Genomic DNA, 14,153 nt, shown 5'->3' on the forward strand with positions numbered 1-14,153 from the left:
AACCATCCAACATGAAGGAGCCAGACCAGTTTTGCCTTGAGGAATGGGCAAAAACCCCAGTGGCAAGATGTGGCAAGCTCATAGAGACTTATCCAAAGAAACTCGCAGCTGTAATTGCCGCAAAAGGTGGCTCTACAAAGTACTGACTTTAGGGGGGTGCACGATGAAGTTTTTTGTTATTTTGTCCTATTTGTTGTTTGCTTCACAATAAATAAAATAAACATCTTCAAAGTTGAAGGCATGTTCTGTGAATGAAATAATGCATAATTCCAGGTTGTGAGGCAAAAAACCATGAAAACGCAAAGGGGGGTGAATACTTTAGCAAGGCACTGTAGGTGCTAAGATTGGATCCCAGCACAAGTGTTGAGCTCTAGTACGTATTATACATCTGCATTTGGACAGGTGTATCCAGAGGTGTGATCTACTATTGTGGTGGCACCACATCAGCTCCCTCACATTTAGATACTATGACTGTGTTGTAATATTCCAACTGCTTTTATTAACTTTATCCTGCTTTCTTCGTTCCCCCACTGCCACCCAAACCAGTATCTCATGGTGCAAAAGTTCCACAACTGACACCTAAACCAGTGTCTCAGGGTGCAAAACGATGCCCTACTGCCATCCCAAAACAGTGTCTCATGGTGCAAAATGTTCCCCCACACTGCCATCCCAAAACAGTGTCTCATGGTGCAAAACGTTCCCCCACACTGCCACCCAAACCAGTGTCTCATGGTGCAAAACGTCCCCCCACACTGCCACCCAAACCAGTGTCTCATGGTGCAAAACGTTCCCCCACACTGCCACCCAAACCAGTGTCTCATGGTGCAAAACGTTCCCCCACACTGCCACCCAAACCAGTGTCTCATGGTGCAAAACGTTCCCCCACACTGCCACCCAAACCAGTGTCTCATGGTGCAAAACGTTCCCCCACACTGCCACCCAAACCAGTGTCTCATGGTGCAAAACGTTCCCCCACACTGCCACCCAAACCAGTGTCTCATGGTGCAAAACGTTCCCCCACTGCCACCCAAACTAGTGTCTCATGGTGCAAAATGTTCCCTCACTGCCACCCAAACTAGTGTCTCATGGTGCAAAACGTTCCCTTACTGCCACCTAAACCACTGTCTCATGCTGCAAAACGTTCCCTCACTGCCACCCAAACCATTGTCTCATGGAGCAAAACGTTTCCCCACCGACAACCAAACCAGTGTCTCATGGTGTAAAACTTTCCCCCACTGCCACCCAAGCCAGTGTCCAATGGTTCAAAACTTCCCCCACCGCTACCCAAGCCAGTGTCACATGGTGCAAAACGTTCCCCCACTGCCAACCAAAATATATTTCTTACTTGAAACAGTCATTCTTAATGGCAGCTGAAGTCAGACCTAAAAATGAAATTTGTGTAATATGCAAATACAATCAGAGACTGGGGAAATGTTCTGTGTGACTTCTATTAGTTGTAGTTGATATTTAATTAACCCCCGAACAGGCGGCTTCAGCCCACTGCTCACCTTCAGCTGTTGTAGGTCAGTTTCAATCTTTGCAATGTAATGTAACATCTGTTTAAACATCTCCGACGATGCTGCAGGCTCAGACAGCTCAGTGATAGGAGGACTCAGCCGATCTGCCGCTGCGTAGGAAGAGGAACCGGCTTGTTGGTCAGAGAATGTGCATTGCATAGAAGTTTCTGAGCAAATATAATCTTCATCTGTGGAACTTTCCTGCATGTTCTCATAACCATCCAGAATCAGGTATTTCCCTGCAATAAAAGAGGCGCAGCTGGAGATTAAATCTCATAAAGATAATATTGCTCTCCTGAGCACAAAGTGGATATTAACCTGATATCCGAAATTGCATTTCCTCCAAGTGTTTCTCTTTAGTGTTATCCTTTGAGTGTTCATTGCTGTGAGGCTCCAGAGCGTAGAAAACCTGTTCTGCTCTCTCTCCTGGGACCTCCTCTGCCACTTCGAGGCCTGTGCAGCCACGCTCAGAGTGTTGGCTCTCAGTTTTTTGCTGTCTACTTGAACAGGACTCCCTGCTTTTCCTCCGCTGGTGGTTGAGTCCTAAAGGCTTTGGCTGCCGGTCGGTCTGTGCCGTTTGTTCCTGGGTATTCCGACTACAGAAACGCTGGAAGTTTTCGGCCTCCTCTTTCTGGAGAAGCATCACTTGCTGCATTAGTAGTGTTCTGAGTAATTCCACTGCAGAAAACAAACATTAACAGTTAAAACCATAGATAGTACAGGCAGAGCAAGCGTCACACCTCAAAAGCTGGGCAGGATCAAAGATGTATTTCCAAAAATTACAATTAAGGTACAAAGCAGAACAAGATCAAACACTTAAGACATAAGCAAAAGCAGAACAGAGGATTGCTCAAATAGTTTTAATACTGGATCAATAAACTGGTGATTGCAAAGTCTTTCATTTGTTTCTTTACTAAAGGCCCATACACAGTTGCCGATAAAATGAGCGACGTCGCTCAGTTTTCCCCTCTCTGAGCGACGTTGCTCATTTTAATCGGCAAGTGTGCATGCCGCCAGCGGCGACCGATGCGCGGCCCCGCGGTTCGGCAATGATCGTCGCTGTCGGCAGTGCCTGCATGCTCTATCCGGACTGTCGTCCAGGAGCTGCATGCACAGCCGGAGGAGGGGTGACGTCACTGAGCGATATGACCGGTCATATCGCTCAGTGTGTACAGTCGGCCGCCTACCGGCCAGCCCGGGACGGGGGAAACACTTGACGACATCGATCACAGAGCGACATCGTTTAATGTGTATGGGCCTTAAGAATAAAGGCCCTCATTCCGAGTTGTTCGCTCGCTAGGTACTTTTAGCAGCATTGCACACGCTAGGCCGCCGCCATCTGGGAGTGTATCTCAGCATAGCAGAATTGCTAAAGAAAGATTAGCAATTCTGCTATTAAGTATTTTCTTGCAGTTTCTGAGTAGCTCCAGACCTACTCCTAGATTGCGATCACCTCAGTCCGTTTAGTTCCTGGTTTGACGTCACAAACACGCCCAGCGTCCGGCCAGCCACTCCTCCGTTTCTCCAGCCACTCCTGCGTTTTTACCTGGCACGCCTGCGTTTTTTAGCGCACACCCTGAAAACGGACAGTTTTCGCCCAGAAACACCCACTTCCTGTCAATCACACTACGATCAGCAGAGCGATTGAAAAGCTTTGTTCGCCCGTGAGTAAAATAGCATAGTTTTGTGTAAAATTGCTTAGCGCGTGCGCCCTGCTGTGCATACGCATGCGCAGAACTGCCGGATTTTAGCCTTTTAGCAATTCTGCTAAAAATAGCAGCGAGCGAACAACTCGGAATGACCCCCAAAGTTACTTGGCAGAGATTCCATTCTTACTCACAGTTTCTGAGTGCGTCCATGGCCCAGGCGTGCTCCAGGGAAGGCTTGCTGGGGCTGACATTGGGTACTGCTGGAAGTATACTTTGAGGCTGCAGGATGGTGTCATCAGCAGGACTTAGCAGAACTGGATCTTCAGATTCCGGACCTTTGCCTACGAACAAAAAGAATGTTGTTATAATTTAACATACGTCCTGGCAGCACAGTGGTTAATTAAACTGCTGCTTACAGTGATCTAATAACATGTCTGCAACCCTAAAACTCCTAAACCAGAATACATGTGCACATTGAGAAGACGATAAAGCGCAGATGTAAATAATGAATGGGAACAATACATATGGGATGACAAAACTATTATGCCGTACATAATGCATGAGGCAACACTTCCACATCTGCTAGTACAACATCATAGCATTTCATATGTGCCACAAAGATTGATAATACACGCGAGAGCGATATATCAGATTATAACTGCTGTGTCTACCCTCTACAGCAGATAGCGGCTACACAAATCACACGCATTAAACAAAACTATTTAAGTAAATGCACAATACAGAAGATAAATACTAGAAATATATAGCAGCATATCATACACCGATCTACTGCATATCAGGTAGCAGATTTATACATACATAATATATATTTCTCTATATATAGATACTATCTATCTATAGAGACACACACACACACACACACACACACACACACACACACACACACACACACAAATTACATGTCAGCCTCTTTAAAACGCTCCCCTTGCTATATTGCCAGTTTCAGTCTGTGTTTAACCTCAGGAGTTAGATCACTATCGGCTAGCATAGATAATCACAGACGTTCATATTGCAAGCATGAAAGAACCTTCGCCCGGCAGGGAATATGACTCCGGAGAGACTTGGAACCAGCGACAATCAGAAGAGACCAGGAACCAGCGAGAATCAGAAGAGACCAGGAACCAGCGAGTCTCCCGTACAAGTTCCCCATTATCAGGTGTGGAAGGCCCAATATTTTGCCGTGGCTTGAGTGGAGGGTTTAGTTTTATGCCTTATTTCACAGATCTATACGGCCTTGGCCAAAAGTTTTGAGAGTGACACAAGAATTGGTTTTCACAACGTTTGCTGCTTCAGTGTTTTTAGACCTTTTTGTCAGATGTTACTATGGTATACTGAAGTAAAAATAAGAATTTACTCACCGGTAATTCTATTTCTCGTAGTCCGTAGTGGATGCTGGGACTCCGTAAGGACCATGGGGAATAGCGGCTCCGCAGGAGACTGGGCACAACTAAAAGAAAGCTTTAGACTACTGGTGTGCACTGGCTCCTCCCACTATGACCCTCCTCCAGACTTCAGTTAGGATACTGTGCCCGGAAGAGCTGACACAAGAAGGAAGGATTTTGAATCCCGGGTAAGACTCATACCAGCCACACCAATCACACCGTATAACTCGTGATACTATACCCAGTTAACAGTATGAAATATAACTGAGCCTCTCAACAGATGGCTCAACAATAACCCTTTAGTTAGGCAATAACTATATACAAGTAATGAAGACAATCCGCACTTGGGATGGGCGCCCAGCATCCACTACGGACTACGAGAAATAGATTTACCGGTGAGTAAAATCTTATTTTCTCTGACGTCCTAAGTGGATGCTGGGACTCCGTAAGGACCATGGGGATTATACCAAAGCTCCCAAACGGGCGGGAGAGTGCGGATGACTCTGCAGCACCGAATGAGCAAACTCTAGGTCCTCCTCAGCCAGGGTATCAAACTTGTAGACTCTTGCAAAAGTGTTTGAACCCGACCAAGTAACAGCTCGGCAAAATTGTAAAGCCGAGACCCCTCGGGCAGCCGCCCAAGAAGAGCCCCTTTCCTCGTGGAATGGGCTTTTACAAATTTAGGGTGCGGCAGTCCAGCCGCAGAATGTGCAAGTTGAATTGTGCTACAGATCCAGCGAGCAATCGTCTGCTTAGAAGCAGGAGCACCCAGCTTGTTGGGTGCATACAGGAGAAATAGCGAGTCAGTTTTCCTGACTCCAGCTGTCCTGGAAACATATACTTTTCAGGGCCCTGACTACATCCAGTAACTTGGAATCCTCCAAGTCCCAAGTAGCCGCAGGCACCACAATAGGTTGGTTCACATGAAAAACTGATACCACCTTAGGAAGGAATTGGGAACGAGTCCTCAATTCCGCCTTATCCATATAAAATACAGATAAGGGCTTTTGTATGACAAAGCCGCCAATTCTGATACACGCCTGGCCGACGCCAAGGCCCACAGAATGACCACTTTCCACGTGATGTATTATAGCTCCACGGATTTAAGTGGCTTAACCCAATGCGACTTCAGGAAATCCAACACCACGTTGAGATCCCACGGTGCCACTGGAGGCACAAACGGGGGCTGACTATGCAGCACTCCCTTAACAAAAGTCTGAACTTCAGGCAGTGAAGCCAGTTCAATTTTGGAAGAAAATCGATAGAGCCGAAATCTGGACCTTCATGGAACCCAATTTTAGGCCCATAGTCACCTCTGACTGTAGGAAGTGCAGAAATCGACCTAGCTGAAATTTCTCCTTTGGGGCCTTCCTGGCCTCACAGTACGCAACATATTTCCGCCATATGCGGTGATAATGGTTTGCGTTCACTTCTTTCCTAGCTTTAAATAGCGTAGGGATAACTTCCTCCGGAATTCCCTTTTCCTTCAGGATCCGGCGTTCAACCGCCATGCCGTCAACGCAGCCGCGGTACGTCTTGGAACAGACAGGCCCCCTGCTGCAGCAGGTCCTGTCTGAGCGGCAGAGGCCATGGGTCCTCTGAGATAATTTCTTGGAGTTCTGGTTACCAAGCTCTTCTTGGCCAACCCGGAACAATGAGTATAGTTCTTACTCCTCTCCTTCTTATTATTCTCATCACCCTGGGTAAGAGAGGCAGAGAAGGGAACACATGCAGAGAAGGGAACACATACACCGACTGGTACACCCACGGTGTTACCAGAGCGTCCACAGCTATCGCCTGAGGGTCCTTGACCTGGCGCAATATCTTTGTAACTTTTAGTTGAGGCGGGACGCCATCATGCCCACCTGTGGCCTTTCCCAACGGTGTACAATCATTTGGAAGACTTCTGGATGAAGTCCCCACTCTCCCGGGTGGAGGTCGTGTCTTCTGAGAAAGTCTGCTTCTCAGTTGTCCACTCCGGGAATGAACACTGCTGACAGTGCTAACACATGATTTTCCGCCCATCGGAGAATCCTTGTGGCTTCTGCCATCGCCATCCTGCTTCTTGTGCCGCCCTGTCGGTTTACATGAGCGACCGCCGTGATGTTGTCTGACTGGATCAGCACCGGCCGGTGTTGAAGCAGGGTCTAGCCTGACTTAGGGCATTGTAAATGGCCCTCAGTTCCAGAATATTTATGTGTAGGGAAGTCTCCTGACTTTTCCATAGCCTTGGAAGTTCCTTCCCTGTGTGACTGCCCCCCAGCCTCGAAGACTGGCATCCGTGGTCACCAGGACCCAGTCCTGTATGCCGAATCTGCGGCCCCCTAAAAGATGAGCACTCTGCAGCCACAACAGCGACACCCTGACCCTTGGAGACAGGGTTATCCGCCGATGCATCTGAAGATGCGACCCGGACCACTTGTCCAACAGATCCCACTGGAAAATCCTTGCATGGGACCTGGCGAATGGAATTTCTTCGTAAGAAGCTACCATCTTTCCCAGGGCTCGCGTGCATTGATGCACCGACACCTGTAGACGTATTAGGAGGTCTCTGTCTAGAGACAACAACTCCTTGGCCTTCTCCTCCGGGAGAAACCCTTTTTATCCTGTTCTGTGTCCAAAACCATACCCAGGAACAGTAGACGCGTCGTAGGAACCAGCTGCGACTTTGGAATATTCAGAAACAAGCCGTGCTGTTGTAGCACTTCCCGAGATAGTGCTACTCCGACGAACAACTGCTCCCTGGACCTCGCCTTTATAAGGAGATCGTCCAAGTACGGGATAATTATTTCGGCCATTACCTTGGTAAATACCTCGGTGCCGGGGACAGACCAACGGCAACGTCTGGAATTGGTAATGACAATCCTGTACCACAATATTGAGGTACTCCTGGTGAAGAGGGTAAATAGGGACATGCAGGTAATCATCCTTGATGTCCAGTGATACCATGAAATTCTCCAGGCTTGCAATAATCACCCTGAGCGATTCCATTTTGAACTTGAACCTTCGTATATAAGTGTTCAAGGCTTTCAATTTTAGAATGGGTCTCACCGAACCGTCTGGTTTCGGTACCACAACATTTTGGAATAGTAACCCCGGCCTTGTTGAAGGAGGGGTACCTTGATTTCACCTGCTGGAAGTACAGCTTGTGAATTGCCGCCAGTACTACCTTTCTCCGAGGGCAGCAGGCAAGGCTGATGTGAGGTAACGGCGAGGGGGAGTCGCCTCGAACTCCAGCCTGTATCCCTGTGATACTATTTGCAGAACCTAGAGATCCACCTGTGGGCAAGCCCACTGGTCCCTGAAGTTCCCGAGACGCGCCCCTATTCCCAGCTGTTGCTGTGGATACGAGGTCCCAGAGACCCTCCCCAAACAATTTCTCACCCTTATAAGGCAGAATCTCCATGTGCCTTTTACAGGCAGCATCACCTGTCCACTGCCGGATTTCTAATACCCTCCTGGCAGAATGGACATTGCATTAATTCTGGATGCCAGCCGGCAAATATCCCTCTGTGCATCCTTTATATATAAGACAACGTCTTAAATATGCTCAATGTTAGCAAAATATTATCCCTGTCTTAGCGTATTAATATTATCTGACCGGGTATCAGACCACGCTGCAGCAGCACTATTTATGCTGAGGCAATTGCAGGTTTCAGTATATAACCTGAGTGTGTAAATACAGACTTCAGGATCGCCTCCTGCTTTTTATCAGCAGGTTCCTTCAAGGTGGCCGTATCCTAAGACGGCAGTGCCACCTTTTGACAAACGTGTGAGCGCCTTATCCACCCTAAGGGATATCTCCCAACGTGACCTATCCTCTGGCGGGAAAGGGTACGCCATCAGTAACTTTTTAGAAATTACCAGTTTCTTATCGGGGGAAACCACGCTTCTTTACACACTTCATTCATTCATCTGATGGGGGAACAAAACACTGGCTGCTTTTTCTCCCCAAAAATAAAACCCCTTTTATGTGGTACTTGGGTTCATGTCAGAAAATGCGTAACACATTTTTCATTGCCGAGATCATGTAACGGATGTTCCTAGTGGATTGTGTATATGTCTCAACCTCGTCGACACTGGAGTCAGACTCCGTGTCGACATCTGTGTCTGCCATCTGAGGTAACGGGCGTTTTTTGAGCCCCTGATGGCCTTTGAGACGCCTGGGCAGGCGCGGGCTGAGAAGCCGGCTGTCCCACAGCTGTTACGTCATCCAGCCTTTTATGTAAGGAGTTGACACTGTCGGTTAATACCTTCCACCTATCCATCCACTCTGGTGTCGGCCCCACAGGGGGCGACATCCCATTTATCGGCCTCTGCTCCGCCTCCACGTAACCTTCCTCATCCAACATGTCGACACAGCCGTACCGACACACCGCACACACACAGGGAATGCTCTGACTGAGGACAGGACCCCACAAAGTCCTTTGGGGAGACCGAGAGAGAGTATGCCAGCACACACCAGAGCGCTATATAATGCAGGGATTAACACTATAACTGAGTGATTTTTCCCCAAATAGCTGCTTGTATACATATATTGCGCCTACATTTAGTGCCCCCCCTCTCTTTTTAACCCTTTGAGCCTGAAAACTACAGGGGAGAGCCTGGGGAGCTGTCTTCCAGCTGCACTGTGAAAAGAAAATGGCGCCAGTGTGCTGAGGGAGAAGCCCCGCCCCTTTTTCGGCGGACTTTCTCCCACTTTTTCTGGAATACTGGCAGGGGTAATTTTACATCTATATAGCCTCTAGGACTATATATGATGTAGATTTGCCAGCCAAGGTGTCATATATTGCCCTCAGGGCGCCCCCCCCCCCCAGCGCCCTGCACCCATCAGTGACCGGAGTGTGAGGTGTGCATGAGGAGCAATGGCGCACAGCTGCAGTGCTGTGCGCTACCTTGGTGAAGACCGAAGTCTTCTGCCGCCGATTTTCCGGACTCTTCATGCTTCTGGCTCTGTAAGGGGGACGGCGGCGCGGCTCCGGGAACGAACACCAAGGTCGGGTCCTGCGGTCGATCCCTCTGGAGCTAATGGTGTCCAGTAGCCTAAGAAGCCCAAACTACCACCTGTTAGGTAGGTTCGCTTCTTCTCCCCTTAGTCCCTCGCTGCAGTGAGTCTGTTGCCAGCAGATCTCACTGTAAAATAAAAAACCTAAATATACTTTCTTTTCAGGAGCTCAGGAGAGCCCCTGGTGTGCATCCAGCTCAGCCGGGCACAAGAATCTAACTGAGGTCTGGAGGAGGGTCTTAGTGGGAGGAGCCAGTGCACACCAGGTAGTCCTAAAGCTTTCTTTAGTTGTGCCCAGTCTCCTGCGGAGCCGCTAATCTCCATGGTCCTTACGGAGTCCCAGCATCCACTTAGGACGTCAGAGAAAGTAGTTTAGCCACTCAGGGTCAGATGTACTAAGCCTGGAGAAGTGATAAAGCAGTGATAAGTGCAAGGTGATAACGCACACGCCAATCAACTCCAATATGTAAATTGACAGTTAGGAGCTGATTGGCTGGGGTGTTATCACCTTGCACTTATCACTGAGCTTTATCACTTCTCCAGGCTTAATACATCTGCCCCTGGGTCAGTGACTTAACCACTTGCCTGGCATGTTCGCATCAGATGCGACCATACCAGCAAGTGTCTTATCTGACCTGGTCGCACAGGATATGACCAGTCAGATAGACAGTGTTAGCAGCTGCAGGGAAGGAAAACTTCTTTCCGCTGCTGCTGTCAGAGGGACTGGAATGTCCCTCTGCCTTCCAGCCCCCAATGTTGCCGTGCTGCTGATCACTGCTGATTGGTCAGCATGGCAGGACCCCTCCACCCAGTGGTTGCAGACAATAGCAGCTGCTGGAGAAGTGTAAATCAACCCCTCCAGCCCCACCTTGTGTGCCTGGCAGCTGTCTTGGGTGTAAAAAGTAACGTCGCAATGGTCGCGATGTTACTGATCTTCTGATGTTTGAGAAAAATGACTATTTTCTAAAAAAAAAAAAAAAATTTTTTTTTAACTAAAATAATTTTGTATAAGGTTCTTCACCTAATTCACTCATTAAAAAAAAACGACAAATTCTGAGCGGTGTTTGGGGGAAAAAAAATTGTTAGTTAAGTCAGAGTTATAACAACAGTCACTGCGGACAGAACACACGGCAAAAACAACTAAAACCTAAATAAATGCAAGAGTCATATAGACTTTATCATAAGACAAGACTCAAAACCCACAAGGCATCCCAGTGAAAGGACAACCGCACTGACACCTAATGAAGAGCTTCTCTCCCCCCACCCGCGCACTTATGTGATTTATAGCACACATTTATTACGTAGGGGTTGTGAATTATGTTGGCTAATGATTCAGAACATTGCTGTGTTCAGGGATCTCTCTTTAACAAATTTGTCAGAATGAGACACATGAAGCCACGCGGTGTATGACTAATTTATGCGAGGCCTCCCATTCTGGTTTATCAGATATCTGTGGGGAAGTGGCGCGCTAAGGTGCCAGGCGGACGGGAGAGATCTGCTGCTCCAGAGCAGGAAGCCTGTTTATTTGTGAGAAGAATCAGATAAGACGTGGACCGTAAGTAGAATCAGTCCGTAAAGTTACACAGGTGTATATACTGTACTACTGTAACCTGTACAGGAAGGTAATAAATGTCAGACGGCCAATGAGATTGGTGTTGATTATAGGTGTTGGACGAAGGATTTAAAAAGAAATAAAAAAAAAAAATGTAAATGAACTATCATTTTATAGCAGGGTTGACTTTTTTTTTTTTTTTTTAGTGTGAAACACTGCTATGTATTAGAAAACTTGATCAACAACATTTTAATGCTTGCTAACCTTAACAATCCAAAGTTATTAAGCTTTGATGATTTATTTTGCATCTTTCCATAAAACCAATTTTTTCCTGCTTATTATTCCTATTAAATCCATATATGTGTAGAAAGAATAAGCATATTAAAACATACAAAGTACACTCAGAGACATAAGTAATTAGACAGGTAGTATGTACCACTACTTGCAGAAGGATCTTTATGCTATAAAATACATTCAATGGGGGTCATTCTGACCCGATTGCACGCTGCGCTTCCTCGCAGCCGTGCGATCGGGTCGGAACTGCGCATGCGCGGCGGCTGCATTGCGCAGGCGCATCGTTGACCGGCACTGACCGTCGCCAGGCAGGACGCCGCTAGCGAAGAAAGCGGTTGCAGTGGCGACCGCAAGACGATTGACAGGAGGAAGGCGGAACCGGGCGGCAACTCACCGTTTTCGGGGAGTGGTGAGTCCAACGCAGGTGTGTCCAGGAGTTTGGAGGGCGGATGTCGGACGTCAATTCCGGGACCTGCATCGCTGGATGGATCGCACAGGGTAAGTAACTCTTTCCCTGGTCTTCTTTTACAGGAAACTTTTCTTGCATAGCAGGGCTGCACAAGTGTTCACAGCCCTGCTATGCAGAAATACACTCCCCCCATAGGCGGCGTCTAGTTGATCGTACGGGCAGCAAAAAGTCGCTACGCGCGATCAACTCGGAATGACCCCCATTGTGCGGTGTGCTGTGAATACTGGAACACACAGTTATAGAAGATGTACTTATCTTTTTTTTTACGCATTCTTTCCTATTATCACATTTAGATAAAAATAAAGACGACAAATACATACATATACTAAAAGTTAATGGTACAAATACAACATATATTTAGAAAAAGAACGGATCTTCAGGTATCACAATGAATAATGCACCGCCTCTTGTAGTGTTCAGTGTCTATGAGACTTTGGGGTCTGTTTAATTAACACACCAAAGTTCTGTGGAAAATCTGGGGCCCCTCTTGCAGTAACTTGCATTCTTCAGGCCGCCACGTTTATACAGAAATACCTGCCGGTACAGACCACGCATAGAGAATACTGGCATGCGGTGTGCTTTTACTGTTCTCTCTCACATAAAGCGCAATGTGTCTGTAGCCTAGTGCACAGAACAGGTATGGAGGGAGCAATCACTGTGGGAGAAAGCAGGAGGAGGTCTGTCTCTTCCCTGTCTTCTCCAGCGCAGGCAGACATTACGCCTCCCAGAGATGGGGTTATGTTTTGAACAAAAGTTGAGAAACAGGAAGCCTCTGTCACGTCTACAAATACTGAACCTGCACAGCTCCCACTGCTGCTTATAAGGGCTGTGGGAACAGGACAAGCAAAACTAACAGGCAAAGAAATCAGCGATTGGGAAGAATGACCTCTCAGCTAAAATGCTGCGAGAAAAGGGTCTTCCTCTTCTACATTGTTAAACAGACCCCAGAATACTGTTATATTGCAGAGTAGGGGGTGCATTGCCCCACATGGATATTCTCGCATCCGCAATATACAAACTTCATGACCCACTGCCTTACGCATTTCCTCACCTGAGCTGGGCCCAGTGATAGCGCCTCCTCCTGGCTGCTGCTGATGGTTCACCTTCTGCTTCTCCCCATCTTCATGCTCTTCTCTGAGATAGAGGACAATAAAATCAGTATTCTCTTTCTCTCCTAAATCCTTAGCCATAAGGGATACACACCCCTCTGCACTACAGTCATGTAAGAAGCACGCTTTCCCTTATATTGCAATAAATAGTCCTGTCACAACACTGCATGTACCGTCTATCTCCAGCCACTCACATAACACATTCTCTTCATTTTCTAATGTATTTATTTTTTATTTAAACATTCTACTTCTGTTCAGACAGATGTAACAAGGAACGATCCACAACACCCATACAGTGGGTATAGCCCAACTGTGCCAGGATCCCGGCTGGTGGCACTGTCGGCTATCGGGATTTCCGTATCCTGAACTCCGGGATCCCGACTGCCGGCAAACCGACTGCATCCCACTACTGTTACCGTCATTACTCCCTACATACTATTACTCCCTGCATGGTACTGTTACTATCATTACTCCCTACATACTATTGTTACTATTATCACTCACTTCATACTACTGTTACGATCATTACTACCTACATACTACTATTATTACTCCCTGCATGGTACTGTTACTATTATCCCTGACTTCATACTACTGTAACTTTTATTACTCCATACATAAATGTACTACTGTTATTACTCCCTACATACTACGGTTACTATTTTCACTCTCTACATTCTACTATTACTATTAACACTGACTTCATACTACTGATACTTTTAATCACTCCCTACATACTACTGTTACTATTATTACCACTCACTACATACTCATACCTCCCAACCTTTGTGGCCGCCAAGGAGGGACATCGGCGCGGCATAGCCGCGCCCGGCGGAAAAAGGTGCGTGGCCTCCAGAAAGGGGCGTGGCTCGCGATCGGGACACTAAGGGGGCATGCCCAGCGCTCTGTGAGCCGCTGGCATGCCCCCTCTCCCTCTAGTAAATAGACGCTGTGTGCATACGCACAGCGTCTATTCACCGCTGCTCTGCTAAGCATAGCAGCGAGTGTAGGAGACTTCCAACTGCCCCCCCCCCCCCCCCCCCCCACCGCGGGACACTGTGGCCCGCGGGTGGGACAGCGGGACAGTCCCAAAAAAACGGGACAGTTGGGAGGTATGCATACTATTGTAACTTTTATTACACCCTACATAATTTA

At 47.5% G+C, this 14,153-nt stretch overlaps 1 protein-coding gene across 4 annotated transcripts in view; it reads right to left on the reverse strand.

Moving 5' to 3' along the window:
• The window catches only part of ARHGEF12 (Rho guanine nucleotide exchange factor 12), a 468,564-nt gene that overhangs the window by 34,940 nt on the left and 419,471 nt on the right, over positions 1 to 14,153 (reverse strand). For all 4 annotated transcript variants that reach the window (XM_063943505.1, XM_063943503.1, XM_063943502.1 and 1 more), the window contains 4 exons: positions 12,941 to 13,023; positions 3,358 to 3,507; positions 1,836 to 2,195; positions 1,509 to 1,756 (listed from right to left, as the gene is read on the reverse strand). In XM_063943505.1, coding sequence (XP_063799575.1) covers positions 1,509 to 1,756; positions 1,836 to 2,195; positions 3,358 to 3,507; positions 12,941 to 13,023 — 841 coding nt within the window. The remainder of the gene's footprint in view (positions 1 to 1,508; positions 1,757 to 1,835; positions 2,196 to 3,357; positions 3,508 to 12,940; positions 13,024 to 14,153) is intronic.

The sequence above is a fragment of the Pseudophryne corroboree genome, chromosome 10 (genome assembly GCF_028390025.1).
Source record: "Pseudophryne corroboree isolate aPseCor3 chromosome 10, aPseCor3.hap2, whole genome shotgun sequence".
Lineage (NCBI taxonomy): Eukaryota > Metazoa > Chordata > Amphibia > Anura > Myobatrachidae > Pseudophryne > Pseudophryne corroboree.